Here is a 27088-nt window from a genome sequence, read left to right as displayed (position 1 = left end):
ATGTACCAAATTTTGTTCATCCATTTACCACTTGATGAACATTTGGATTGTTTCTACCTTTTGGCTATTAATAATAATGTTGCCATAAATATTCATGTACAGATTTCTTTGTGGACATGTTTTCAATTCTCTTGTGGCCATAAACACATAGGAATAGAATTGCATGGTCAAATGATAACTCTCTGTTTACCTTTTTAGAAACAGACTGTTTTCCAAAGTGTGGTTGCACCATTTTATAGTCCCACCAGTAGTGTATGAAGGTTCTGATTTCTCCAGATCCTTGCTGAACACTTACTATCCGATATTTTTATTGTAGCCATCCTAATAGGTTTGCGTGCCATCGCAGTATAGTTTTGATTTGCATTTCTATAATTGATATTAAGCATCTTTTAACATGCTTATTGGCCATTTGTATGTCTTTCGAGAAATATCTATTCAGATCATTCACCCAGTTTTTAATTGGGTTGTCTTTTTATTGTTGAGTTGATAGAATTCTTTTTATATCTTGGATACTAGACATTCACAAGTTTATGATCTGTAAATATTTTCTCCCAGTCTATGGATTATCTTTTCATTCTCTTGATAATTTCCTTTGAAGCACAAACATTTTCAATTTTGATAAAGCCCAGTTTATCGTTTTTTTTTTTTCTTGAGTTGCTTATGCTTTTGGTGTCATATTTAGGAAACCATTCCAGATTCTTGTGTTTTCTTCTAAGAATTTTATAGTTTCAGCTCATACATATAGGTCTTGATTCCACTTTGCATTATTTTTATATATGGTGGGATGTAGGTGTCCAACTTTATTCTTTTGCATGTGGCTATCCAGTAGTCCCAGCATAATTTATTAAAGAAAGTATTCTTTCCCTAGTGGATGGTCTTGGCAACCTTGTCAAAAATCAGCTGACCATAGATACATTGTTTTATTTCTGAACTGTCGGTTCTATTGCATTGATATCTGTGTCTGTCCTTATGCCTGTACCACACAGTGTTGACATCTTTCACTTGATAGCAAGTTTTCAAATTGAGTAATTGTGTCCTCCAACTTTGTACTTTTTTACAGATTGTTTTAGCTTTTCTTGAATTTCCAAATTAAGATTAGCTTGTCATAAGTTTTGTGCTTTTGTTAAATTTTTTCTTTCATGTGTTTAATGCTTATTATGAATGGAATTCTTACTCCATTTTTAGGATTGTTCATTGCAATTGTATAAAAATTCAATTGATTTTTATATATTTGTCTTGTATCCTGCAACTTTGCTGAACTTATATGTCCTTTTGAAATGTATGCATCATTCTTTGACCACTTCCTTACCTTCTGGCACAATAATATATTCCAATATAGCCTAGGATTTTACTTTCTCTGTCTCAGCCCAGGATTCGGACATTTTTCTCAAGAGCTCTGGTTGCTTTCTGTAAAGAATGGTAGTTAGGAATCAGGATCTAGGCATTAGGTATACTCATTGTGACTACAGTGTCACTGTTCTTAGGTCCTCTCAATGGAAAAAGTTAGGAAATTATGTATTTATACATACACTTTTATATCTATATTTATTTCTACAATTCTCCCTCTCTTCTCCTCACCTATCCAGATTAATAGATAACCTCCAAAAGTGTTTCAGCTTAGCAACACAGGATTCACTCTAGCGTTTCCCTTTTCTCTTTACATATTTGTAACTCCTTTCTCAGAGTGAAAAAACATGGTTCCCAGTATCGTGAACATATTACTTATTTCTCAATCCTCATACATAAATAATCTCTTGACCTTGATTGAACCACTACCCTGATCACCTTCCTCACAAAGGCTCCAACCCCTCAATTTTTCACATTTTCACATCGCTGAAATCAGGTACATCTTAAAATTGATCATGTCACAAAATTTTATTGGCATCATTAATTCTTAGTGTTACTTAAAATGATGGTTCCGGTTACAGTCAGTGACATCTTAGATTTGAGGAAATACAGTTATTTCAGTATCTATTTGCTAAAAGTATAAGAAGATAAGTAAATTTGACTTAAGAATTTGCATAACTTAAATTGCACTACTTTTGAGCAACTGAGAAGAAATACTTCTAGAATTGGTCATTGGAATTATAACTTGTCTGTGTTCAATGAAGGATTTGTTGTGTCATCACGTGTCCAAAACAGTTGAAGATCGTGTCTGCCAAATATAACAAGCATTTGTTATATTATTGAGCCATATTTGGATATTTTAAGAAGAATGCAGATAGGCTATATGAGAGCAGTTTGTACTGTATTGTAATTAATGAGATTTTGTTGATAATATAATTTTATTACTTTATTAAGATACATTTTAGTTACATCTGATAACCAGATAACCAGTACTACTTCAAAGCTTTTTTCTCTTGGGATACTTTTTTGGATTGTCATTTAAATATCCTGTCTTTTAAATACAACTTTGCTCTTATGGTATTTGAAACATGTATTCATGGTCTTCTTTATCATGTAAGAATGAAGTTTTCATTGTATTGATAGGATCTTCGAAATCAACTATATGAATCATATTATTTAAATTTTATATCTGCTATTTCAAGAAGTAAACTGGAAGATATTGCAAATGCAGCATTAGCAGCTAGTGCAGTAACACAGGTAGCCAAGGTAAGAGAGTTTGGTTGGTTGATGACATTTTGTCAATGTAAAATTTAACACTGTTCTGAAACCTGTAGTTGGCATAGGTATCTATTTGACAGATGACCAGAACGACAGAAATGTTTAGGCTCAATACTTTTAGAAAGAGTTCTAATAATATAAATTATCTTCAAGTTGAACTAGGCAAAATAAGCCAAACTAAAGGAACCTATTATTTAATGAATTTGAAAGACAGAAATAAAAAGCAGAATGAGTTTTGCTTTAGTCTGTCATTTGTATCATCTTTTTAGGTCAACTCAGAAATCATTTGACAGTTGTATTGTCATAAACTGTATTGAAAGTATGTTGACATTGTTTTATCTGTAATCATTATAATCATCATACTATTTCCAGATCTTTTTTTACTTAGGAAAGAGGATCCAAAGTGCTCGTGTTGCATATTGAGATCCAAAGTGCCTCTGTTGCATATTAAGAGAAAAAGAATCCATGACAGGCCAGCAATTCTACATCATAGTGACATTTTAGTCACGTTCAGCTTCAGTTATAAATCAATTTGTAAAATATATTTCAGGTTATAATCCTGTTATGCTCTGTGTTTCTTGAATTTGGACAAGATATGCATTAAAGTTCCAGACAACTATCTAGTGCAAGTAAAAGACTAAACAACCATGCATATACTTTCTATTCTTTTTCTACTGATAGATTTTTCATTCTTAGATTTAAATAGACCACCAATATTTCTGATTAGTTTTTGAGGCTTATGCCTTTAATCTTTGTGCTCAAAATTTATTAACTTCACATAAAATAATGGGAACAACTTTTGTTTTCTTTCTTGTTTTGTTTTGAGACAGTGTCTCACTCGCCCAGGCTGGAATGCAGTGGTGCAATCTCTGCTTGCTGCAACTTTCACCTCCTGGGCTCGTACCACCCCATCCAGCTTTTTTTTTTTTTTTAATGTTGCGTAGGTCACAAACTTCTGGCCTCAAACAGTCCTCCCACCTCAGCCTTCCAAAGCTCTGGGATTACAGGTCCAAGCCGCCTCACTCAGCCTTAATTTGGTTAACTAAATTCAGTGTATTTCAAATAGTTCTCTTAATTTTTCTTCTACTTTGCACTTCCAAAGAACTGGCATAACTTTTTCCCACTTTATTATAAAAGTTGTTGGTGTAAAACAATTACTGTGACTTTCTTAGGAAAATGTGATGAAAATGATTGTTAAAATTGTGTGTTTTCTTCAAAATTCCCATCACAACCACAATTTAAGTTCTCGTATCTGCTTAAATTTTGTTTTCTCAAAATGTTACTCTCCTCCTCCATATTTATTGCCCAAAGGCTTGTTTTTATTGCCTTAACTTATTCTTCACTCCTCATTCTTGTTCAATTAGGCTATTACACAGTACGATTTCTAGTTATTGAATGTAATTGCAATTTTTTTTTTCATTTCTACCATTGGTAGGTTAGAGCAAACTAAATTTACTTTCAATATGGCTATATTGTAATATTGATTTGTAAACCTTTTCTTTTGTTTCTAGGTTTTTGACCAATATCTCAATTTTATTACTTTGGAAGATGATATGTTTGTGTTATGTAATCAAAATAAGGAGCTTGTTTCATATCGTGGTATGTAAAAATAGAAATGTTGCAATTCTTTGTTAACAAAATGAATGGTATACTGTAAGAAAAAAAGTGAATATGTTTAATGGACTTCAAAACTAGCTCGTTTACAGCAGTACAGCTATAGAAACTTTTTAAAAGCACACAGAGAAAACAAGGCTCAGACTGAATTTTATTACATTTAAACGTTTAATAAACCTGTTTTATAAACTCAAGGAAGTACCAATTCTCTGACCTTTTCTGTACCCCCACAGCAACTTGCATGAATGGTTCACTCATGGCAAGTAAGACAATATTTTAGTAGCAGAATTCAAATTTATCATCTAGTACTTTGATCTTGGACAAGAACAAGTTAGCTCACTTCTCTGTGCTTACAAAACACTGGAACCAGATGGTAAGTTCCTGAGAGAAGAGAATGAATCTTTTGGTTTCATTGAGCTCTAGAGCATCCGTTCTTGTGGAAATTCCTGAAAGGATACAAGTATTTGCTGAATGTTCATGTGAGAGATTTTTGACAGTGGTTATTATTCACAGAAATCTATTTACAGTTGCATTTTAAATGAATTAGCAAGTTATTTAAGTTACATATTTTAAAACCTAGTTTTCCTGAAGCCTTTAAATTGAATATGAATTGTGTTACATTGTTTCTAAATCTGGTAAAGTGAAATGAAGCATCTTTATTTTTGATGGATTAACTCATATTGAACAGACTAAATTTTCCTAATCAGTCCCCTTTAACAAGCTTAATCGGAAAACCTGGTGTGTTGAATTCTCTTAAACATTTTAAATTTTATTAATAAATTCAGAATATTAAGTGGGTTTTTTTTAGGTACTGTACTTCATATACCAGACCAGACAAGTTTATAATTCTAACAAGCAAAATCTGCCCAAGTGTTTAAATAATTATTTAAAAATAATTAAATTTGTAATGAGTGTAAAATTTGTTAAATATTCGTATACTTATAAGTTTAATTACATTTTTTGTACCTGCCAGCTTTTTTAAAAGATCACATGTTTGAGGTGAATTGCGAATTTTAAAGTATAATCACATGGCTAATCACCCAGATTCTCAATAATGATAATAGTAATAGCTCACTCTATGCCTATCAGTGTTTTCAGTGTGTTACAATGTAAGCTAATTTAATCCTCAGAATAACTTTATGAAGCAGAAATTATTTCCATTTTCAAGAATGGAAAACAGAGACATAGCTATTAAGTAACTTGGTGAGGAAATGGTAGAGCCAGTTTACTAAACACAGGCAGTCTCACTCCAGAGATAACATTCTTTATCATTATGTAATCACATACCTAATTGTCTCAAATGTTACAATGCTTTAAAAATTTTAAACAAATATTCCTAAATATGATTATATTAATATCATGGTATTGATTTGCAAATCTTTTTCATTCTAAACTTTCCATGGATTGGGAGCAAGCAGATTTATTACCTCAGTCAAACTAAGACTACTATCTTAGACAAAGCAAGCCATTACCTCAAGTTGAGGTGAGGTTATTGATTAGCAGTTTATGACTGTTAGGGTTACTTTTCATTCAGAAATGTGGAACTAGGGTGTAGGACTCAAGGGCTGGATGCTTCCATGTAGATTTTTCTAGTGCCAGTAATTAACAAAAATGTACTAGTGATTTAACTAAAAGGTTTGAAGTGTCTACAGATCACTTGTGCCACTGATTAATAAAATGAATTGCGTGTGTTTCCTTGAATTGCTATCCCCTGAATGCACATAATGCAAATTGTATCCTTTATGATATTTATTTCATCTGATTGAAATAGATGGTATTTGCAACACCTGAGTAAGGGCCCATTTCCTTCTTTTAGATTCTGTGTTGCTTGATTGAATTCTTTTGTGTGTTGTCTGATTGAATTCTTTTATGTGTTGTCTGGGTGGGCCAGGCTTTCTATAGATAATTGGAGTTATCCAGTTGAAGTCTGCTTTCCTCTTATGGTAACCACAAGTGGTATTAAATTTTATATGTGTTTTCACTTTCAGGATATTGGGACATTAAAAATACTTTGTAAATAATAGTTTAGACAATCTTTCAACATACAGTTATTGATCTACTTCATCAGATGCTGGGCCTTGATATTGTGAGAGGAAGATAAGTCAGTCAAGGTCTTTGTCAAAGACAGTCTACACAGCAATGTTTCTTAAAGCCTAGCCCCAAGGCCTATTTGCATTAGAATTGCCTAAGGTGCTTGTCAACATTATAGGTGGTTCCCCCCACCCCCAAACAGTCTTGCTCTGTCGCCTAGGCTGGAGTGCAGTGGTGTGATCTCAGCTCACTGCAACCTCTGTCTCCCAGGTTCGAGTGATCCTCCTGCCTCAGCCTCCCAAGTAGCTGGGATTACAGGCGTGTGCCACCACACCTGGCTAATTTTTGTGTTTTTAGTAGAGACAGTTTCACCATGTTAGTCAGGCTAGTCTCAAACTCCTTACCTTAGATGATCTGCCCACCTCAGCCTCCCAGAGTACTGGGATTACAGGTGTGAGCCACCATGCCCAGCCTCAAAATTACAGGTTTTTTAGAATTATTCATATCCATACACAATCCCTAAAGGAAAGGGATAAGAATCTTTAATTTTTAAAAACTTCCGGAGAGTTTTTCCCCATATTCCCTGAGTGATTCTTAGTAAAGTTTGGGAACTACTTATGTATACTCTTGTAGATCAGAAGAGAAATTTGTATAACTTAATATAAAGAAAATGATATGCGATGTTGGTTGTGCCATAATTTACTTGCATTTCCTTTTCTGGCTGTAGTTGGGTAACAGAATCAGTAGTTTCTTGAGGCAATCTGGTGTTTATGAATAAAACTATGGAATATGATATTTATTTTCCTGTTTGCTCTGGCAAAAATTTTGTTAGTTTACATTGTGGGGTTGTTTTTCTTATTAGTAGTCTCCCGATCTCTGATATTAAGGTAGTTTGTTGTGGTTATTTATTTTTCTCTTTGAGGTGGTATAATTTTTAACAGATATTTGTTCACTTAAAAGAAGTTTAAAGCAGGCAGGGTGTGGTGGCTCATGCCTATAATCCCAGCCCTTTGGGAGGCCAAGGTAGGAGGGTCGCTTGAGCCCAGGAGTTCAAGACCAGCCTGGGCAACATAGGGAGACCCATCTCTACAAAAAAAATTGTTTAATTAGCAGGGCGTGGTGGCATGTGCCTGTGGTCCCAGCTACTCTGAAGGCTGAGATGGGAAGATCACTTGAGCCCAGGAGGCTACAGTAAGCCATGATCATGCCTCTGCACTCCCTCCTGGGTGACAGAGCAAGATCCTGTCTCAAAAAAAAAAAAAAAAAAGTTTAAACCAAAAAGATTTCGCTAACTGAGTTTTATTGTGTATCACTTAAGAGTTTAGTAATAATTTTAGGAGTTTCATAAAGATGAGGCATAAGTTTGGCTCAATGTTTTCTCCTTTTCCTATGTCATTTTAGCCATTAACAGGCCAGATATCACAGACACGGAAATGGAAACTGTTATGGACACTATAGTTGACAGCCTCTTCTGCTTTTTTGTTACTCTGGGTAAGTTTTCCAGTCTTTATGGTTATTTTTCAAAGTAAATTGTTTAACAAGTAATTTTAATGTGTTACACTGTAATGTGATTCTTTCTCACTTACCTGGATCTCTAGAGGTTCTCGAGTGGAGTAAAATATATATTCAATAGTATATAAAAACATACTTCCAATAACTTGATGTGGTTCTCTTAACATTTAGCAGATCTTTTGAGTTGTCATTTTAGATGTCTTTGGTAATTATAATTTTCTGCTATATTTGAATGCCTTGGTGGTGACTTCACCACCTATGTGCCTGTTAATTTTCTTTTAATATTTCATTATTAAAAATTTCAAACACATTTCTAAATAGAGAAATAAATGTTTGTTAACTGTTAAGTTCAGATGCCCAAGGCTCCAGAAAACTTTATGTATATAATACTAATCTACCTACACCTTTAAAATTTATTTTTAATTTTTTTTTCTTATTTTCAACTTTTAGGTTTGGGAGATACATGTGCAAGTTTGTTACAGGGGTAAATTGCATATCACTAGGGTTTGGTGTACAAATGAATTTGTCACCCAGGCTGTGGGTATGGTACCTGATAGGGAGTTTTTTGACCCTCATCCTCCCTGCTCAGGTTGACCCCAATATCTGTTATTGTCATCTTTGTGTCTTTTCTTTTTGTTTAGCTCCCACTTACAAGTGAGAACATGGGGTATTTTGTTTTCTGTTTCTGTTAATTCCCTTAGAATAATGGCCTCTAGTTATATCTATGTTGCTGCTAAGCATATGATTTCACTCTTTTTTATGACTCTGTAGTATTCCATGATGTATATGTATCACAAATTCTTTATCCAATCCACCCTTGATAGGCATCTAGGTTGATTCCATGTCTTTGCTATTGTGAATATTACTGCAATGAACATATGGGTAGATGTGTCTTTTTCATAGAATGATTTATGTTCTTTTGGCTGTATACCCAGTAATGGGATTGCTGAGTCAAATGGTAGTTCTAAGTTCTTTGAGAAGCCTTCAAATTGCTTTCCTCAGTGGCTCAACTAATTTACATTCCCACCAACAGTGTATAAGTGTTCCCTTTCCTCTGTAACCTCACCAACATCTATTATTTTTTGACTTTTAATAATAGACCTTCTGACTGATGTGAGATGGTAACTCATTGTGGTTTTAATTTTCATTTCTCTAATGATTAGTGATATTGAGCTTTTTTTCATATGCTTGCTGGCCACGTATGTCCCTTTTTTTTTTTTTTCCTTGAGAAGTGTCTGTTCATGTCCTTTGGCCATTTTTTGATGGGGTTGTTTGTTTTTGCTTGTCAATTTGTTTAAGTTCCTTATAAATTCTGTTGGATGCATAGTTCGCAAATATTTTCTCCCATTCTGTAGGTTGTCCATTCACTTTGCTGATAGTTTCTTTTGCTCTGCAGAAGCTCTTTAGTTTAATTAGGTCCAATTTGTCTGTTTTGGTTTTCTGGTTGTTTTTGGAGACTTCAACATGAAGTCTTTGCCAAGGCCTGTGTTCAGAATGGTGTCTAGGTTTTCTTCTAGGATTTTTATAGTTTGAGGTCTTACATTTAAGTCTTTAGTCCATTTTGAGTTTATTTTTGTATATGGTGAAAGGAAGGGGTTCAGTTTTAATCTCCTGCATACAGGTAGCACCACTTACTGAATAGGGAGTTATCCCAGCACCACTTACTGAGTAGGGAGTTCTTTCCCTATTGCTTGTTATTATCAACATTATCGAAGATCAAATGGTTGTAGGTGTGGGGCTTTATTTCTGGGTTCTCTAACCTGTCCCACTGGTCTGTGTGTGTGTTTTTGTACCAGGCTGTTTTGGTTACTACAGTAAAAACCGTGTAGTAGTATACTTTGAAGTCAGGATGTGTAATGCTCCCAGCTTTGTTCTTTTTGCTTAGATTTGCTTTGGCTCTTCAGGCTCTTTTTTGGTTCTGTATGACTTTTAGAAAAATTTTTTCTAATTCTGTGAAAACTGACATTGGTAGTTTGGTAGGAATAGCACTGAATTTGTAAATTGCTTTGGCAGTATGGCCATTTTAATATTGAGTCTTCTTATCCATGAACATGGAATATTTTTCCATTTGTTTGTGTCATCTCTGATTTCTTTTCGTTTTGTAATTCTTGTTGTAGAGCTCTTTCACCTTCCTAATTAGCTGTATTCCTAGGTATTTTATTCTTTTCGTGGCTATTGTGAATGGGATTGCATTTTTGATTTGGCTGTCAGCTTGGATATTGTTGGTGTATAGAAATGCTCCTAGTGTTTGTACATTGACTTTTGCATCCTGAAACTTTACTGAAGCTGCTTATTAGTTGTGGGAGCCTTTGGGCAGAGAATATGGAATTTGTGGGGTATAAGGTAACATAGCCTGCAAAGAGATAGTATGACTTCCTCTCTTTCTATTAGAATGTCTTTTATTTCTTTCTCTTGCCTGATTGCTTTGGCTACGACTTCCAGTACTATGTTAAATGGGAGTGGGTGTCCTTGTCTTATTCAAGTTCTCAGGGGGAATGCTTACAGCTTTTGCCCATTTATTATGACGTTGGCTGTGTGTTTGTCATAGATTGCTCCTATTATTTTGAGGTATATTTCTTCATTGCCTGATTTGTTGAGGGTGGTTTTTTTGTTTGTTTGTTTGTTTGTTTGTTTGTTTTAGATGAAGTTTCGCTCTGTTGCTAGGCTGCAATGCAGTGGCACAACCTTGGCTCACTGCAACCTCCGCCTCCTGGGTTCAGTCGGTTCTCCTGCCTCAGCCTCCCGAGTAACTGGGACTACAGGCACACGCCACCACGCCCAGCTAATTTTTGTATTTTTAGTAGAGACGAGCTTTCACCATGTTGGTCAGGATGGTCTCAATCTCTTGACCTCGTGTTCCACCTGCCTCGGCCTCCGAAAGTGCTGGGATTACAGACGTGAGCCACCAAGCCCAGCTGGGGGTTTTTTAAATAAAGTGATGGTGAATTTTTTCAAAAGCCTTTTCTGTGTCTATTAAGGTGATCATATGGTTTTTGTTTTCAGTTCTTTTTATGTAGTGAAGCACATTTACTGATTTGCATGTATTGAATCAACCTTGCATCCTGGGAATAAAGCCTACTTGATCATGGTGGATTCATTTTTTTTGGATTCAGTTTGCTAATATTCTGTTGAAGGTTGTTGCACCTGGATTCATCAGGGGTATCAGAGTGAAGTTTTATTTTTTTGTTTAGTCTCTGCTAGGTTTTGGTATGAGAATGATACTGGCCTCATTGAATGAGTTAGGGAAGAGTCCCTCCTCCTCGATTTTTTGGAATAATAGTAGTATTGGTACCAGCTCTTCTTTGTATATCTGTTAGAATTTGACTGTGAATCCATCTGGTCCAGGGCTTTTTCTGGTTCGTAGGTTTTTTCTTACTGATTCAGTTTTGGAATTTGTTATTCCAGAACTTCAGTTTCTTCCTTGTTAAATCTTGGCAGGTTGTATGTTTCCAGAAATTTATACATTTCTGTTAGGTTTTCTAGTTTGTGTTCATAGAGGTGTTTGTAATAGTCTCTGAGGGTTTTTTATATTTCTGTGGGGTTGTTGATAATGTTGCCCTTGTCATTTCTCATTGTGTTTATTTGGATTGTCTCTCTTTTTTTCTTTGTTGACCTAACTAGTGGTCTACCTATCTTGTTTATCCTTTCAAAGAAACAACTTCTGGTTTTCTTGATTCAAAATGTAAAGCACTGATGTAGATTGTCTAAAATTACTTGTGTTTAGTATCTAATATATGACTTTGTGCTTTACTATCACTAATGGATCAGTTTAAAAGCCTAATTGCAATTTTAATTTTTTAGACACTTGAAACCCTTTTGTTAAAATGATCCTCTCACTAGATTAATAAAATCTCTATGTCACCAAAAAAAAAAAAAAAAAAAAAACGAGCTACCATGTATATTCTTAAGATTTAGACAATATTTAGACATGTAGAGAATTTATATGCAAATTGTATGACTCCCTCTTCTCAGGGATTTTTTTTTCCCTTAATTTCCAGCCCTGAGCTCCAGTCTTTGATTCTTCAGCTCAGTAATTTTCCTGTTTTCTGCTTGAGTTCTTTCTCCTGTGTGCCGTGTAATGTGTCAAGTACCCTCAGGAGAAAAGCTGGTTAAAAATATATATTACTTTATGTGATTCTCTTCTTTCAAGAGTTAACCCCTCCGGTTTCTGCCTGCTTTGAACTGCCTTCATTGCCCCCACATGGGTTGTTGTTGTTGTTGTTTATATTATATAAAGAAAGCACATGTATACAACTTTTAGTGTTAAACAGACATAATTTTATTTCTATTTTGTCACCCTACAGAGTCTGTAAAATTTTGCCAAATGCTAGGGAGGTTGCACTGCAACCTTCACCCCCCGGGTTCAAGCGATTCTCCTGCCTCAGCCTCCCGAGTAGCTGGGATTATAGGCATGCTTCACCATGCCTGGATAATTTTTGTATTTTTAGCAGAGACGGGGTTTCACCATGTTGGCCAGGCTGGTCTCGAACTCCTGACCTCAGGTGATCTGCCCGCCTCAGCCTCCCAAAGTTCTGGGATTACAGGCATATGCTACCATGCCTAGCCAGTGATTTATTTTTCAAAGGAGAAATTGAAATTATTGCCAATCTGACATAGAAGGATGTCAACACTAAATTGTTACATGGGGAAAAACAAGTTTTAGAACAGTATATATACTATCTTATTTTTGTTTTTTTACATATATACATGCACTTATTAGACTATATGTAGAAAACAACATGGAGGCATCCATTTCTAATTCTAATGGGGGTTATTTGTGAGGGCTGGAATCAAGAGGGTTAAGTTTATACATTTCTAATGTTATTTAAATTTTTTATTACAAACATAACTTTTGCTGTCAAAAGAAAACACAGTTTTGAAAAATTTGCTATTTTGTGTTTTTACTTTTGCAATTGACTGATATTTCCTATAGAATCTAAAATGGACAATTTCAGCATATAAATATTACAGTGTTCTCAGTTTGTCTTATGAGACTTTCAGTGCAATTGAACTTTATATTTAGGATTTCAACCTATATGAATAATGTATTTTCTATTATTTAAATTGGTATTTATAAAAAAACTACAGTATTTTATTGTCAATTCGTAAAATAAAAACTAGCAGTCCCCAAATTGCTAAATTAGCTAAGCTCTTTTCATTCTTTTCTTTTAAGTCAAATTAATGTGAGTCCTGTGAGTAGAGTAAGCTTATGTATTGAAACTGCCTAGGCCAGGTGCAGAGGCTCACACCTATTATTCCAGCATTTTAGGTGGTTGAGGTAGCAGGATCACTTAAACTCAGACCAGCCTGGACAGCATAGAGAAAAAAAATTTCTGACATAGAGTCTCACTCTGATGCCCAGGCCGGAGTACAGTGGTGTGATCATGACTCACTGCAGCCTCAGATTTTCCAGGCTCAGGTGATTCTCCCACCTCAACCTTTCCAGTTGCTGGGACCACAGGCACACACCACCATGCCCAGAAAGTTCTTATTAGTGAAATCAGGCCTGACTCACAGTAGAAAAGGCACTGAGCTTTTGCAATTTTTGTAGGGACAGAGTTTTGCCAAAGTAGCCAGGCTTGGTGGCCTGTGCCTGCAGTCCCAACTACTCAGGAGGCTGAGGGGGAGGATGGTTTGAGCCCAGCAGGTCAAGGCTAGCCATGATTGCACCACCACACTCCAGCCTCCTAGCCTGGGTGACAGAGTGACACCCCGTCTCAAAAAAAAAAGAAAGAAAAAAGAAAAGAAACGAAACTGCCTGTGGGAGATGAAAATACTGATTTAGTCAATCCATTGGAAAAAATGCAGTCACACTGATGGGTCAGCTCCATGTAGTTTTCTTCTGACTCCCTGTTGTTTTCTTTATTAATGGGAAGGTTCATTTCTGAAACTTGCTTTTACCCTTAAAATTATAAATCTGTTATGTGAGCTTGTAGGGGAAATTATAAATCCTTTTATGTGTGCTTGTTGGGGGGAGGGTTGAAAAATTACCTTTTGAGTACAGTGTTCATTATTCGGATGATGGGTGCACTAAAAGCCCAGACTTCACCACTATGCAATATATGCATGTAAGAAACCTGTACTTGTACCCCCTAAATATATTTTTTAATTTTTTTAAATTAAAAAAAAGTGGAAAAATAAATACATAAAATCATGTATATAACGTGAAATTGTATGTATCTATCACATCTGTTATTTTTATATTTTATAAGTATCTATTTTAATTAAGAGCCAAGATCATTTCTAACATTTGTTGTTTAAATAGGTGCTGTTCCTATAATCAGATGTTCAAGAGGAACAGCAGCAGAAATGGTAGCAGTGGTAAGTTCATGCATATATCACGTGGAGATAAATAACATTGTGTGAATTGTTTTTCCACAAGTAACACAAGTGTTTTGTTAATATTTAATATGTGATTGCTTGATTGTAAGTACCAATAGCAAATATTTTTATCTTATTACATTGAGATTCCACCAAAGATAAAAAGTAATTGTTTACTTCCACGTGAGAAAGTAAAATTATTTACTCCAGTGTGCTATTCCAGTCCTATTTCTTTTTTTAAACCTAAAATGTATATTCCTCATTTAACCAAGCAGGATTTTACACTTATTTGATCCCCCAGATTATTTAATATTTAACTTCATTTAGCAAATATTTATTACTAATCATAACCATTTTTAAAATGGTGAAGTGCTTTTTGCTATCCCACTGTATTGAAGTAAAATATTAAGTATAAAGTAAGTGTTCATAAATTTGCTTTAAATATTAAGAAATGAGTAAGGGATTAGAGAAATTATAGAATTACTGAAAAAGAGGGAGGTATTTTGGAACTTTATTAGCCCAAGTGAATTACTGACTGGTGGAAGACTGCCTTCTTCCATACGTTCCATTTCTCTTCTGAGGCTTCTTGTACTCACCACTACTTTGTTCACTCCTACCCACCCAAGTCAACATTTTCTCCATATAGACACATTCCTTGATAAAACAGTCATGCTTGGGAAAAGAGTGTGGGTTGTCACTGCAAAGCATTTCCCATAGCCAAAGTAAAATTAGTCAATGTAAAGTTCTTATTAGTGAAATCAGGCCTGACTCACAGTAGAAAAGGCACTGATCTTTGTAAGTCCAAGTTACGATGATATTGAAGTGGTGAGAAGGAGCTAAAATATTTAGATTTTAGATTTGCTATTTGTAAAGAAATTCCAAGTTTCTTGGTAATCAAACTAAAAACACATTATGAATTAACCTCCATAAAGTTACATGAAACTGTTAAGAGTTAATCTACAATTTTATTTTTCAGAAACTAGACAAGAAACTTCGAGAAAATCTAAGAGATGCAAGAAACAGTCTTTTTACAGGTGATACACTTGGAGCTGGCCAATTCAGGTATTACTGTTATTAAATATACTTATAAGCTTAAAAATATTTGTAGAGTTTTTTTGTTACTGTTCTTTTATCATCTATAAGAAATTTTTCTGTGTATAAGACTTTGAAGGTCAGAAGCCGTTTTCTTTCAATTATTAAACTGCTTGGTAGTTTTTCACAGAGTGAAAAACTTCTGATACTTGTATCTGTTTCTACCTTTATTAATCTAATTTCCATTTTATACTTAAATACTAATAGTCTAAACTTGCAAAACTTTTTATCATTGTTAGCATTTCTAGCATGAGTAAGTAATGCCAATGTTTTTGGCTGCTTATTATTCAATAGAAATGCTAAAAACCCTATACATTATAGTATATTTAACTTTTGATTGTTAATAGTAATGGAGTAAAGAAGTAAAGAAACACACTCAAATGGCTGAGAAGAGATTAGCCGGGCGTGGTGGCTCAAGCCTGTAATCCCAGCACTTTGGGAGGCTGAGACGGGCGGATCACAAGGTCAGGAGATCGAGACCATCCTGGCTAACACGGTGAAACCCCGTCTCTACTAAAAAATACAAAAAACTAGCCGGGCGAGGTGGCGGGCGCCTGTGGTCCCAGCTACTCCGGAGGCTGAGGCAGGAGAATGGCGTAAACCCGGGAGGCGGAGCTTGCAGTGAGCTGAGATCTGGCCACTGCACTCCAGCCTGGGCGACGGAGCAAGACTCAGTCTCAAAAAAAAAAAAATAAAATAAAAAAAATAAAGAAGAGATTATATTCTGGAAAATTAATTCTTAACCCCAGTTTAGATGAATTAATAAATAAAGCCTGTGAGAATAAATAGATGCCCAGAGAAATAACTGCCCACTAGAAATAATAATTTCATAATAACCTTCTGTAGACTTCATTTCAAGTCAGTCTGGTGTCTCCTACAGCTTTACAAACTACTTGTGTAATACAGAGTTCACACTAACACTGTGTTTCAATTGTTTGGTTAACTGTCTCAGTTTCCACGTTATTTTAAATGGTTCTATGATTTCATTGCTGGTTTTAAATATTCTTCAAAATGTTTCTCATTAGGTAGAAGAAAAACATCAATTTCTCATCTGATTTTTTTTTTTTTTTAAACAGAACCTACCACTGTGTCATACCTTACTTAATAGTTCTCTTTTTATAGCTCTCTGGTATAGGCCTTAGAAACCAGTATAAAGGCACTGTTTTATTTGGATAATTTTTTAAAATTTATTCACATTATCATAATATGGGCATCTTGTTTCTCAACTTGTTGGATGTATTTCTTAATCGTTTTCATTAGTGGTCACAACCTTGCTGGACTATTGTTAAATACATTTGAATCCAACCGTAGGCTGGTGATTTTCAACTAAGAGCAGTTTTTGCCCACCCATAGCCATTTGGTAATGTCTGGAGACATGTTTGGTTGTCATAACTGGTAGGTGTTACTAGAATCTTGTAGTATACATTGTAGGATGCTGCTAAACATCCTATAATGCACACCACAACCCCCTATAACAAGAAATTATCCAGCCCCAAATGTCATTACTGCTAGGGTTAAGAAACCCTGCGGTAGGCCATCCTCCCTTACCTTCTGTGTAGCTCTGGTGTAATAAATCATAGTAGATTGCGAGGGTGCCACTCTGACTTTTTATCCCAGAGTCAATGCAGTTAGGAAAGTCCACTGTCCTATACCCAGAACAGTGTAATGGGTCACTAAAATAATGAGGAGTCTATGGCAAAAGGAAACATGTAAACAGATAGTGATGCCTTGTGAAAAGTGGTGTGCACTCTTGATATGATAGTGCCTCCAAAGCAGATCTCTAAAACTAATGTAGACACATGGTAACCAGATGACTGTGCCTCAGTTTGCTTTTGGTAGTAGTTTATTTCACATCTAAATTGTAATAATGGAGTAACAGTACACGAGGTGTCATATGCCTTCTCTGTTAAGGGGATAATAATATAATTAGGTACCATTATGGCATTATGTTTTCATTTTGTATATTATAGGGGTATAGAGTTTTTTGAGGCTCTACTCCAGGGTCTGCTTTTTTGAGTTTGTGTTTATAGGGAAAAAATTATAATTTATGAAACTGTCAAACATTTGTGTAAATTTATAAGCTCCTACTCTCTCTGTTTTCCCTGAAGCTGACAATAACTATTCCTTACTGCCTTTTTTACAAAAATGTCAAAAACATCTAAAGCAGCTTATTGTTTTGCTAACTACACAATTTATTCTATAGAAATATTTACATAGAGTTTTTTCCTTAAAGTTTCCTGGCAGGGCATGATAACTCACGCCTGTAATCCTAGTACTTTGGGAGGCCAAGGTGGGAGGATCACTTGAGCCTAGGAGTTCAAGACCAACCTGGTCAATGCGGTTAGATGCCCCCACCTCTAAAAAAAGATTTTTAAATTAGCCAAGAGTGGTGGTGTACACCTGGAGTCTCAACTAATTGGGAGGCTCAGGTGGGAGGATTACTTGAGCCTGGGAGGTCAAGGCTGCAGTGACCTGTGATTGTGCCACTACAGTTCAACCTGGGTGACAGAGTCTCAAAAAAAAAAATAAAGTTTCCTAAGTAAAATTTGTAATCTGGCATCATACACAAGCTCTAAGTAGTCCAAAGCATCACTGTAATTGTGTGACAATGTTAAATTTGTTTTTTAAAAGCCAGCCTCCCCCATCTCTATAAAAATGTTTAAAAATAGCCAGGTGTGTGGTGGTGCACGCCTGTAGTCCCAGCTACTCCAGAAGCCGAGGCAGGAGGATTGCTTGAGCCCAGGAGTTCAAGGCTGCAGTTAGCTATGATTGCGCCACTGCACTCCAGCCTAGGTGACAGAGCAAGACCCTGTCTCAACAAAAAGCAAAGTATTGTGGTGCTTGCTTCAGCAGCACATATACTAAAAAACAAAGTATTATGAATTGTCAGTATTAGCATACTATTATTCATATCAAAATGGCATATACTGGAAAGTAGTAGAATATTTTAAATGTATACACTGGTATCAAGAGTTATGTAATTGTTTTTTTTAATATGTATTTACAGCTTCCAAAGGCCCTTATTAGTCCTTGTTGACAGAAACATAGATTTGGCAACTCCTTTACATCATACTTGGACATATCAAGCATTGGTGCATGATGTACTGGTAAGAGACTAAATACAGCACTTATTACTGAAATGTAGTAACATGCAGTATTCCCCTTAATTTAAAATCAACATCATGGCTACAGAAACAAAAATGAGAAGGATGGAACTGAGACCTATGAACAAAACAAGTGATGGGATTTGGTATTACTGGGCGTGGATGCTGGAAAATAGTGAACCATTGAAGTTTAAAGTTTCAAATTTATGATCTTTATAGGGTAAAGTAGTGTTTTGTTGGCCATGGAAAAGAAGGAAAAGAAAACAATTGAAGAAAATGGACTATCATGTTTTATTTTTAATTTTCAAACTGAATAAGTAAATAAATGTGTTCTCCCTTAAGAGAAAAGCTACAATTTCTCCCTTTTCTGTGGCAATCAGTTAAACCTCATTTTATGTTAAAAAAAACAAATAGTATTTTTTATGTTATACCATATGTTTTCTGAAGGAATCCCACGTATCTGATTTTATGTTTATAGCAAAAATTTGTATTTATGCATATGTAAATTTAGCTGGTAAATGTTGTGTTTAGCATGTGACATACACAGGTGAATAAAACACAGCTTCAATCTTCAAAGGCAATGGAAAGAAAATAGCTACATGAATGATTTCTCTATGAGACACTATGTAATAGGGCCAGAATAGTCTCTATTTGATAGATAGACATTAAAGAATTTGAACTCAAATCATTGGCTTTGTTAAAACTAATACTGTAGTTTACTAACTCCTAGCTCAGGACTCTAGGGATTATACTATATAATCATATCATGATTGTAAAGATTGCCCAAAAGGTCATATAAACAGGAAATGAAATACTGAGTGTAGTGGCTCATGCCTATAATCCCAGCACTTTGGGAGGCCAAGGCAGGTGGATCACATGAGACCAGGAGCTAAAGACCAGCCTGGCCAGCGTGGCGAAACCCTGTCTCTATTGAAAATACAAAAATTAGCCAAGCGTGGTGGCACATGCGTGTAATCCCAACTATTTGGGTGGCTGAGGCTTGAGAATTGCTTGAACCGAGGAGGTGGAGGTTGCAATGAGCCAAGATTGTGCCACTGCACTCCTGCCTGGGTGACAGAGCAAGACCTAGTCTTAAAAAAGAAAAAGGAAATGAAAGACATGCAGTAGATGATTTGGTTTATTTCTTTAAAACCTGGCTATTGGCTCAAAAGTGTTTATTTAAATAAATCAGATTTAGGATTACTGATGGAAATTGGCAGTTCTCCTATGCCATGACTCTAGGATGAGTGTCAAAGAAATAGCAGTCAGCTTTAGTTCAGTAGAGAGGGCAGGAAGAATCAAAGGGACTCTTGGATTAAACCCTAAGTAGTAGAACATGGAAGCTGGCTTTAGGGGGTCAAGTAAGAGGTGGGAGAGGAGGAATTCAATTCTACCAATATTTGAGTGCCTACTCTTTAACACACTTTCTAAACCCCGGCTTCAGTAGTAACAAAAACAATAGCTTTTCTGTCTTTCTAGAGCTTACATTCTAGTAGGGGAAACAGGCAATAAATAAAATAAACTTGCAGCATTTCAGAAGGTGGAAGATACCCTGAAGGACAGTAAAGCAGATAATGGTGAACAGGAGTGAAATTTTAAAACAGGGGAAACCTCACTGATAAAGTGACATTTGAGTAAAGATCTAAAGGAGGTAAGGTAGTGAATTATATAGCTATGTGGGAAAAGAACATAAGCAGAAGGATACCTGATATGTTTGGAAAGTGGCAAGGCAGCCAGATGTCTACAATGAAGTGAGGCAGGGGGAGAAGAGAAGGAGAAAAGGTTGAATAGGACCCAGGAAGCAATATAATACAGAACTCTAGGGATTATAGTATGTAATTGTATCATTATTGTAAAGGCCATTGAAAGGACATTGATTTTAATTTGATGGAAATGGGGAACCACATAGGATTCTGGTATACATTTTAAGACTGTCACTCTAGCTGTTATATTGAAAATGGACTCCTTGGGGGCACAGGAAGAGCAAGGAGATCAGTTAGGAGGCTGTTGCAGTTATCTTAGCTGAGATGATAGTGGCTTATACCATAACAGAAATGGTAAGTGCTGTGATTTTGATACTGACTGTAAAGTATAGGATTTGCTGATGAGTTAGATGTGGGAGGTAGATGTAGAGAGAGAGTGAGAACTCAAAGATGACTCCAAGGTTTTAGCCTTTGCAAATGGCAAGACATTGTTGTTTAGTGGGATGAAAAAGGCAGTTTCCCCAGGGAAGATCAGATGTTTAGTTTTGGATATGTTAAATATGAGATGCCAGCCAGGCATGGTGGCTCATACCCGTACTCTTAGCACTTTGGGAGGCCAAGGCAGGAGGATCACTTGGGCCCAGGAGTTCAAGACCAGCCTGGCAACATAAGGAAGCACCATCTTTACAAAAAATAAAAATTAATGAGTTGTGGTGGCACACCTACTCAAGAGACTGGGGTGGGAGGATCAGTTGATCCCCAGCAGGTTGAGGCTACTACAGTGAACTGTGATCACACCACTGTGCTTCCGCCTGGGTGACAGAGTAAAGACCCTGTCTCGAAGAGTGAGATGCCCATTAAGATATCAAAATGTAAATGTTGAGTAGGTAGTTACATGAGTCTGGAGTTCAGGAAAAAAGTCTGGTCCTCAGCCTCCCAAAATGCTGAGATTACAAGCATGAGCCACTGCGCCCGGATGGAAATATTTTTAAATGAGGGAAATTACAATATGTTTGTATACTAATGGGAATGATCCAAAGAGCAAAGTTAATGATGCAGGAGATAAGAGTGTCCTGCAGGTGGCATTAGTGAGCAGGGTAGGCCAGGATTTCTCAACCTTGGCATTATTGACATTGTGAACCTGATCATTCTTTGTTGGGGGGCAGGGGGAGCTGTCCTGTGCATAGTAGGATGCTTAGCATCATTCCTGGCCTTGACTCTCTAGGTTCCGGTGGAACTTCCTCAGTTCTGACAACCAAAACGTCTTCACACATCGCCAATTATACCCCAGGTGGCAGAAAGAGGCAAAATTGCCCAATTGAGAGCCATGGTTACAGTAAGCTGATGATACGAGTTTCAGGGCTAGAGTAGTTTTAGGAAAGAGGGCAAGTAAAGAGTCTGGGAGTAGCAAGGAAGACACCTAATTCCAGTCTCAGATCCAGTGGTATGAGCTGTGAGAGGTTAAACAAACAAACAAAAAAATCATGTTCCCATTTGAGAAGGCTGCAGGGGTTAGCCAGTTGGAGTTCAATTAGAGCAAGAAAGAATGGGGAAAGTTTAGAGAGGATGTTCAGAATAGGAGATTTTGCTAATGACTGAGTGTGGGTTCCAGAAGTGATGACAGTATTTCAAGAGTAGGGTAAGAATAGGAGATGGGGTCTCAGTGGGCTTGGGAGTTAAAGAGTTGTACAGGGATTAATGGGCATTAATAGGATAGTATTGGTAGTCTCAAATCATATTTGGTTGGTGGGGCCCTTACTGTTGGGTGGGAGCAAGGGGCGAGCGTCTTAATAAGAGCATAGCATACAGATTCCGGGTACCTCATCACACCTGCCAGTGGTGGTGTTAAGGCAATCTAAAAACACTGAGTTGTCTAGGGATCCTTTCCAATTCCTGAATTTTAAGAGTCCCAGGGCTCCCTCTTCACTCCCCTGGATGGAGGAATTTAACGTACAGGGTGCTTTGAGTACAGGAGATAAGACACATGTACAAATAATTGCAACATGAAAAGAGTAGACTCAGTCTCCATTGTCAGAAGAGGAAATTGGGAAATAAAACTTAGGGCAGAGACTCCCTAAAACCAAACAAGGATAATACTGGTCCTTGATGAGGTTTTCACTATTTCAGAATGAGATGAGAATAAAAAAGACTATGTGTTTTTATACTGGCCTTTATACTAATTTTTATTTCCTACTATTTGAAGTGAAAAATATCCTTTTAAAAATGAAAGGTGGTGAAAGTAGATGGTAGAGTTGTTTTTGTTTAATCTTCACATAAAAAGTTGGGAATCTTTGAAGAGGTTATTAACTGTACAACTTAACGTGACTTAATTCTGTTCATTAATCCTAATGTAGTTTCTGGATGTGAACAAACTATAACTGAGATGTCATAAATTATAATCACACACATTTTTGTTGATTGTTAAACCTGCTACTTTTGAAGGTCCTCAGAGCTTTTAAAGCACTTAATAATTATACCCTTTGCCTCCACAAGATGGAGTAACTAGATAGTAAATGTTAACTTACAATTGCAGTTTACTTTTTGTATTAAATGTCTTTGCCTGAAAATCTGCACCATTGATAATTGTTTATATGTTAGACCTTAGAAACAACTATGAAAATTCACACAGCTTCCCTCTGTGTCAGAAAGATAAGTTTTCTCATTTTAAACGGGAAGTGCACTCTTCTGGTAAAAAAAAAAAAAAAAAAAAAAAAAAAAAAAACAACAACAACAACAAAAAACTTTGCAGTACCCATCTCTTTTTATTGGGATATAAGAAGCAAAATTAGTAATTAGAAGCCCTGATTCTTTTTTATTATATCTTGGTTGCAGGAGGGGTAAATTTGATTGTTCAGCTGGAGAACTGTTGACTTCAGTCAAAGGGATGGACATTATTTTATCTCTGTGTTTTACTTGGCCTTTGTTTTTTCAAATCTTAGATTCTCTTTTCGAACCTTTTACCCTCTGCCACTGACTCTTATTATTTGAAACATTAAATCGGAAGTTATACTAATATACATAGGGACTTTAATTAAAGTTTACCTTTTTTTCCGGTCAAGAATTTAAAAAAAGAAGTGTTTTCCAAATAAATACATATTTTTTAAAAAGATTGTAAGAAAAGCATTTTATTTTTTATTTTATTTATTTATTTATTTTTTTGAGATGGAGTCTCACCCTGTCACCCTAGCTAGAGTGCAGTGGTACGATCTCGGCTCACTGCAACCTTCGCCTCCCAGGTTCAAGTGATTCTCCTGCCTCAGCCTCCTGAGTAGCTGGGACTACAGGTGTGTGCAACCATGCCCGGCTAGTTTTTGTATGTTTAATAGAGATGGGGTTTCGCCATGTTAACCAGGCTGCTCTAGAACTCCTGACCTCAGGTGATCCACACGCCTCAGCCTTCCAAAGTGCTGGGATTACAGGCATGAGCTAATGCACCTAGCTAAGGTTATAAGAGAAGCATTTCAGGAACACCTATTTCCTTAAAGATGTATAATTGTGGTGTAACAGATGCCTAGATATAGTTCAAGATTGATGCTTTGAGTCCAGGGTTAACATTCTATTGATCCTCTAATCTTTATTAACACAAAACCTCTCGGTCAGCACTATGTAGCCTAATTTCAAGCATTTGCCTAAAAGTCAAAAGTGTAATGTAAACTTTTACTCATTTAATCCAAGCAAATACATATTTTACTGTACTTGATAGGAAGTATCTACTGAAGGTCTGTAGGCTATGTAAAAGCCCAGAAGAGATCCCTGATTTCATTCACTTTTTAAAAATAGCACTGTTTCAGTATATCTCCATATTTGTTGCTGTGTCTGAACTTGGACTGAATTTTTATTTAATCTAAGGGAGAAAAAGTATGTACTATTTGCTGATCTAACTTTAGCTGCTATAGTTTTTATTTTTTTGCCTTATATTCTAGTTGCATAACATTTGTGTATATTTATGATGGAACATTTTACAAAGATTTAATACTATATTTTATATAATCAAATATATTCAAAATATTTGCATTTCAGCATAATATAGGATCATATAATCAATTAATAATTATATAATCAATTTAAGATATTAGATGTTTTTTCTTTTTATATTTAAGTCTTATAAATTATATATTTTACATTTACATCGCATCTCAATTCAGACTAACCACATTGAAAGTACTCAGTAGCCACCTGTGACTACTGGCAACTGTATTGGACAGTGCAATTCTAAATCATAAGGCCCAAATTCTTTACTACTTTTAGAGATTGAATGAATTGCTTATGAGCTGAAATTATCACATGAAGACTGGTAGAAATGTTTGCATATTTCCAGCAGTGTATCTGGTGGGTGGAAGGGTTCCAGCTTATGAGTCCTAGGGTTGTAAACAGCTCTGCTTTAATAAAAATGAACAAGCTTCCCAAATATATTGCTGATGCTGTAAAGAATACCTTGGCCTCTGAATTAAGATAGGTTAGGTTGTGCTACTTAAGTCTAACCCTCTAACCTCAGTGGCATAAAATAATAAAGATTTTTTTTTCTTGGTCATAGTATTTATTGTTCCTTATCCAGTATGGATGAGCAAAACAATTGTGGGTTGTACTTCATTTTTTTGGTACTGTTATGAATGAAATTTTTAAAACTTTTACTAGGGAATATTTCAAATAACACAAATACAGAGAATACTGTAATGAACTCATATTTACATTGTTCAGCTTCACTGGTATTATATGATCTAAGGATGAATACTTCAGCATGTATCTATTTTTTAAAGTTATAATCTTACCCGACAAAATTAATGATAATTTCCTGGTAAAATACCCGCTCTGTATTCATTGTTTCAAAGATGCTTCTTTACAATTGGCTTGTTCAAATAAGTTTCCAGAAATACATCTATACATGGCATTAGTTGATATATCTCTTAAATCTCTCAGTTCCTCCCTCCTCGCTTCTTTTTAATTGCCATTTTTTGATCGAAAGAATTAGGTCCTTTTTCTATAGAATTTTCTACATTTTGGCATTTGGCTGATTATATCCTTTTGTATTCCCAATACTTCCTTTAAACTAATTGATTGTGGAAATTGATTAGATCTCATTCAATTCTTTGTCAAGGCCACTTTACTAGCAGTGTTCTTTAGTTTCTGTTTTATTCTTTAGTTTCTGTTTTATTACATCAGGTGGTACATAATGTCTGTTTGTCCTAATGTTAGTGAACAGATTGATCAGTAGGTTCAGGTATTGTCAGCATGATCCATCCATTAAGGGTTCTCCATAAATCTTTTACCTAAAGGTTTAAATGTCACTGATAATTATTCCCTCTTTGTTTTAATTACTGATGGCAAATGGTGATTTTCTGATACTGTTATTCCTCCTCCATTTTTTTAGCCAACATGCTTATATAAAGAAGTTTTTTTTTTTTTTATCACCTACTTAGGACAAATGCTTGATTGTCTTCATTTGTCAATTTTCAGAATTAGTGAGTACCCTAGTAATCTGCAGAGGCAATCAATGAAGTCATTTGTTTTAGTATCATTTTATGAACTAACAGATTTTTATATTTGAGATGTTTTTACACTGTTACAGTCATTTATTTTGATGCTTGAATTATCTCATTTTTGGCCTGTCATGTTGGTCTTGATACCTTCTTGACATAACCCCATCAGTCTTTGATAGTTTCTTTGCTTCCTGGTGTGAAAAATATCCTAAGCTAATCATGTTCATTTTCTGCCTCAGACCTGGATGCATCCATTTCTCAAAAAGCCTTTGGTTACTTTGAGTGACAAACAGTGGGTACCACAGTCTGGGCTATTAGGGCTGTTTATTTCTACTGGGATACTTTTGCTTCCAGACATTTTCCATGGTGAAATTCTCTGAGGTTAAAGAACCCTTTTTTTAAAATAACAAGTTGTAGTATTGTGAAATTGTAAAATTATATTAGTGACTGTTGACTTTGCACACAATTTGAAAGCATCAGTGGAAGGCTGAGTCTTCCTGTTTCTTCCTAACAAACATGTTTTAATCCTTGCTGTACTTATGTTTCATTTGAGAGACTGATTTATGTGAACCAAAGAAACCAGATGACTGTAAAGCAGAAAATATTTGGATTTAAATTGTTAGATGGATTAAAACCACATATCATCACCATGACTGGGAATTTTGTTTCTTCAGCCACTCAGGAGAGCTGTGCCATTATAAATACACATTTACATCATTTTAGCTACAAGCCCATCTTCATATATATGTATCTGTTGTAGAGGGATGGATGTCAAATAACATCTGATGTGTAACTTGTTCTCTAGAGTAAAGCTTCTGATCTCTTCTCATTGAGTTCCATAGTTATCCATGCTCTTTGAGGGTAGAAAATTGTTAATTGTTGTGTATAATTGATTTCTCTGTAAGAAATAGAATTACAGTCTCTAGGAGCTTCTGTAAATTGTCATTAGAGGCATTATCACCACTTTATCAAATGTTGAACAGAAACTGGTTTTGAAGCATTTAGGAAAAGTAAAAATAAGTTTTAAATTCCCTTTTGCTTAGGTACCTAGTCTTTAACATTTTCTCTTACAGAAATTAGTTTTAGGAATGAGCTTTGAAAAATAAATTTTTCTCATAATGCTTTAATTTTCCCTAAATCCAATTGAAACTATTATAGATATTGAAACCCTGATATATTAGTCTGTTGATCTATCTTATGAAGACAATGATCCTTATTCCTGTCTTAGAATTCTGTCTTCTATTTAATATATTATCATATTTTGTCTTTTACCTGCCTTTGGCAAAAGGTGATGAAACTCATAGCTTTTGTTTTACAATTAAAATCTTAAGTATGAAAGAAATAATTGTGATTTATAGGAGGAATATTTGCCTGCTCTAGAGAAAATACACACAAATGTATTTGTGTGCATTAAACATTTTCTTTATCATTTCTTCTCTCATTGGTGTCAACCCTATTCCCAAACTATTTAACTCCTAAGATGAAGATTTTCTCCAAAGAAAATACTTCTTTTTGGAGATGAGAATCCTCCCTAAGATTTGTGTGCAAGGATGAGACAATATAGGTGCTCATCTTCAAATGACTGATGGGACATTGCTTTAATGTGGAG

The 27088-nt window shown here is 35.5% G+C and overlaps 1 protein-coding gene across 3 annotated transcripts in view; it reads left to right on the top strand.

Moving 5' to 3' along the window:
• LOC105477929 (sec1 family domain containing 1) overlaps nt 1-27088 on the top strand; it is a 103832-nt gene that overhangs the window by 13128 nt on the left and 63616 nt on the right. For all 3 annotated transcript variants that reach the window (XR_985029.3, XM_011734796.3, XM_011734795.3), the window contains 6 exons: nt 2491-2613; nt 4137-4224; nt 7672-7761; nt 14048-14103; nt 15080-15165; nt 18203-18302. Coding sequence is in view for 2 of the 3 variants with exons in the window: in XM_011734796.3 (XP_011733098.1) it covers nt 2491-2613; nt 4137-4224; nt 7672-7761; nt 14048-14103; nt 15080-15165; nt 18203-18302 (543 nt within the window). In the remaining variant the exon portion in view is untranslated. The remainder of the gene's footprint in view (nt 1-2490; nt 2614-4136; nt 4225-7671; nt 7762-14047; nt 14104-15079; nt 15166-18202; nt 18303-27088) is intronic.

This window comes from Macaca nemestrina, chromosome 7 (genome assembly GCF_043159975.1).
Source record: "Macaca nemestrina isolate mMacNem1 chromosome 7, mMacNem.hap1, whole genome shotgun sequence".
NCBI lineage: Eukaryota > Metazoa > Chordata > Mammalia > Primates > Cercopithecidae > Macaca > Macaca nemestrina.
This window is presented reverse-complemented; position numbering and strand designations above follow the sequence as displayed.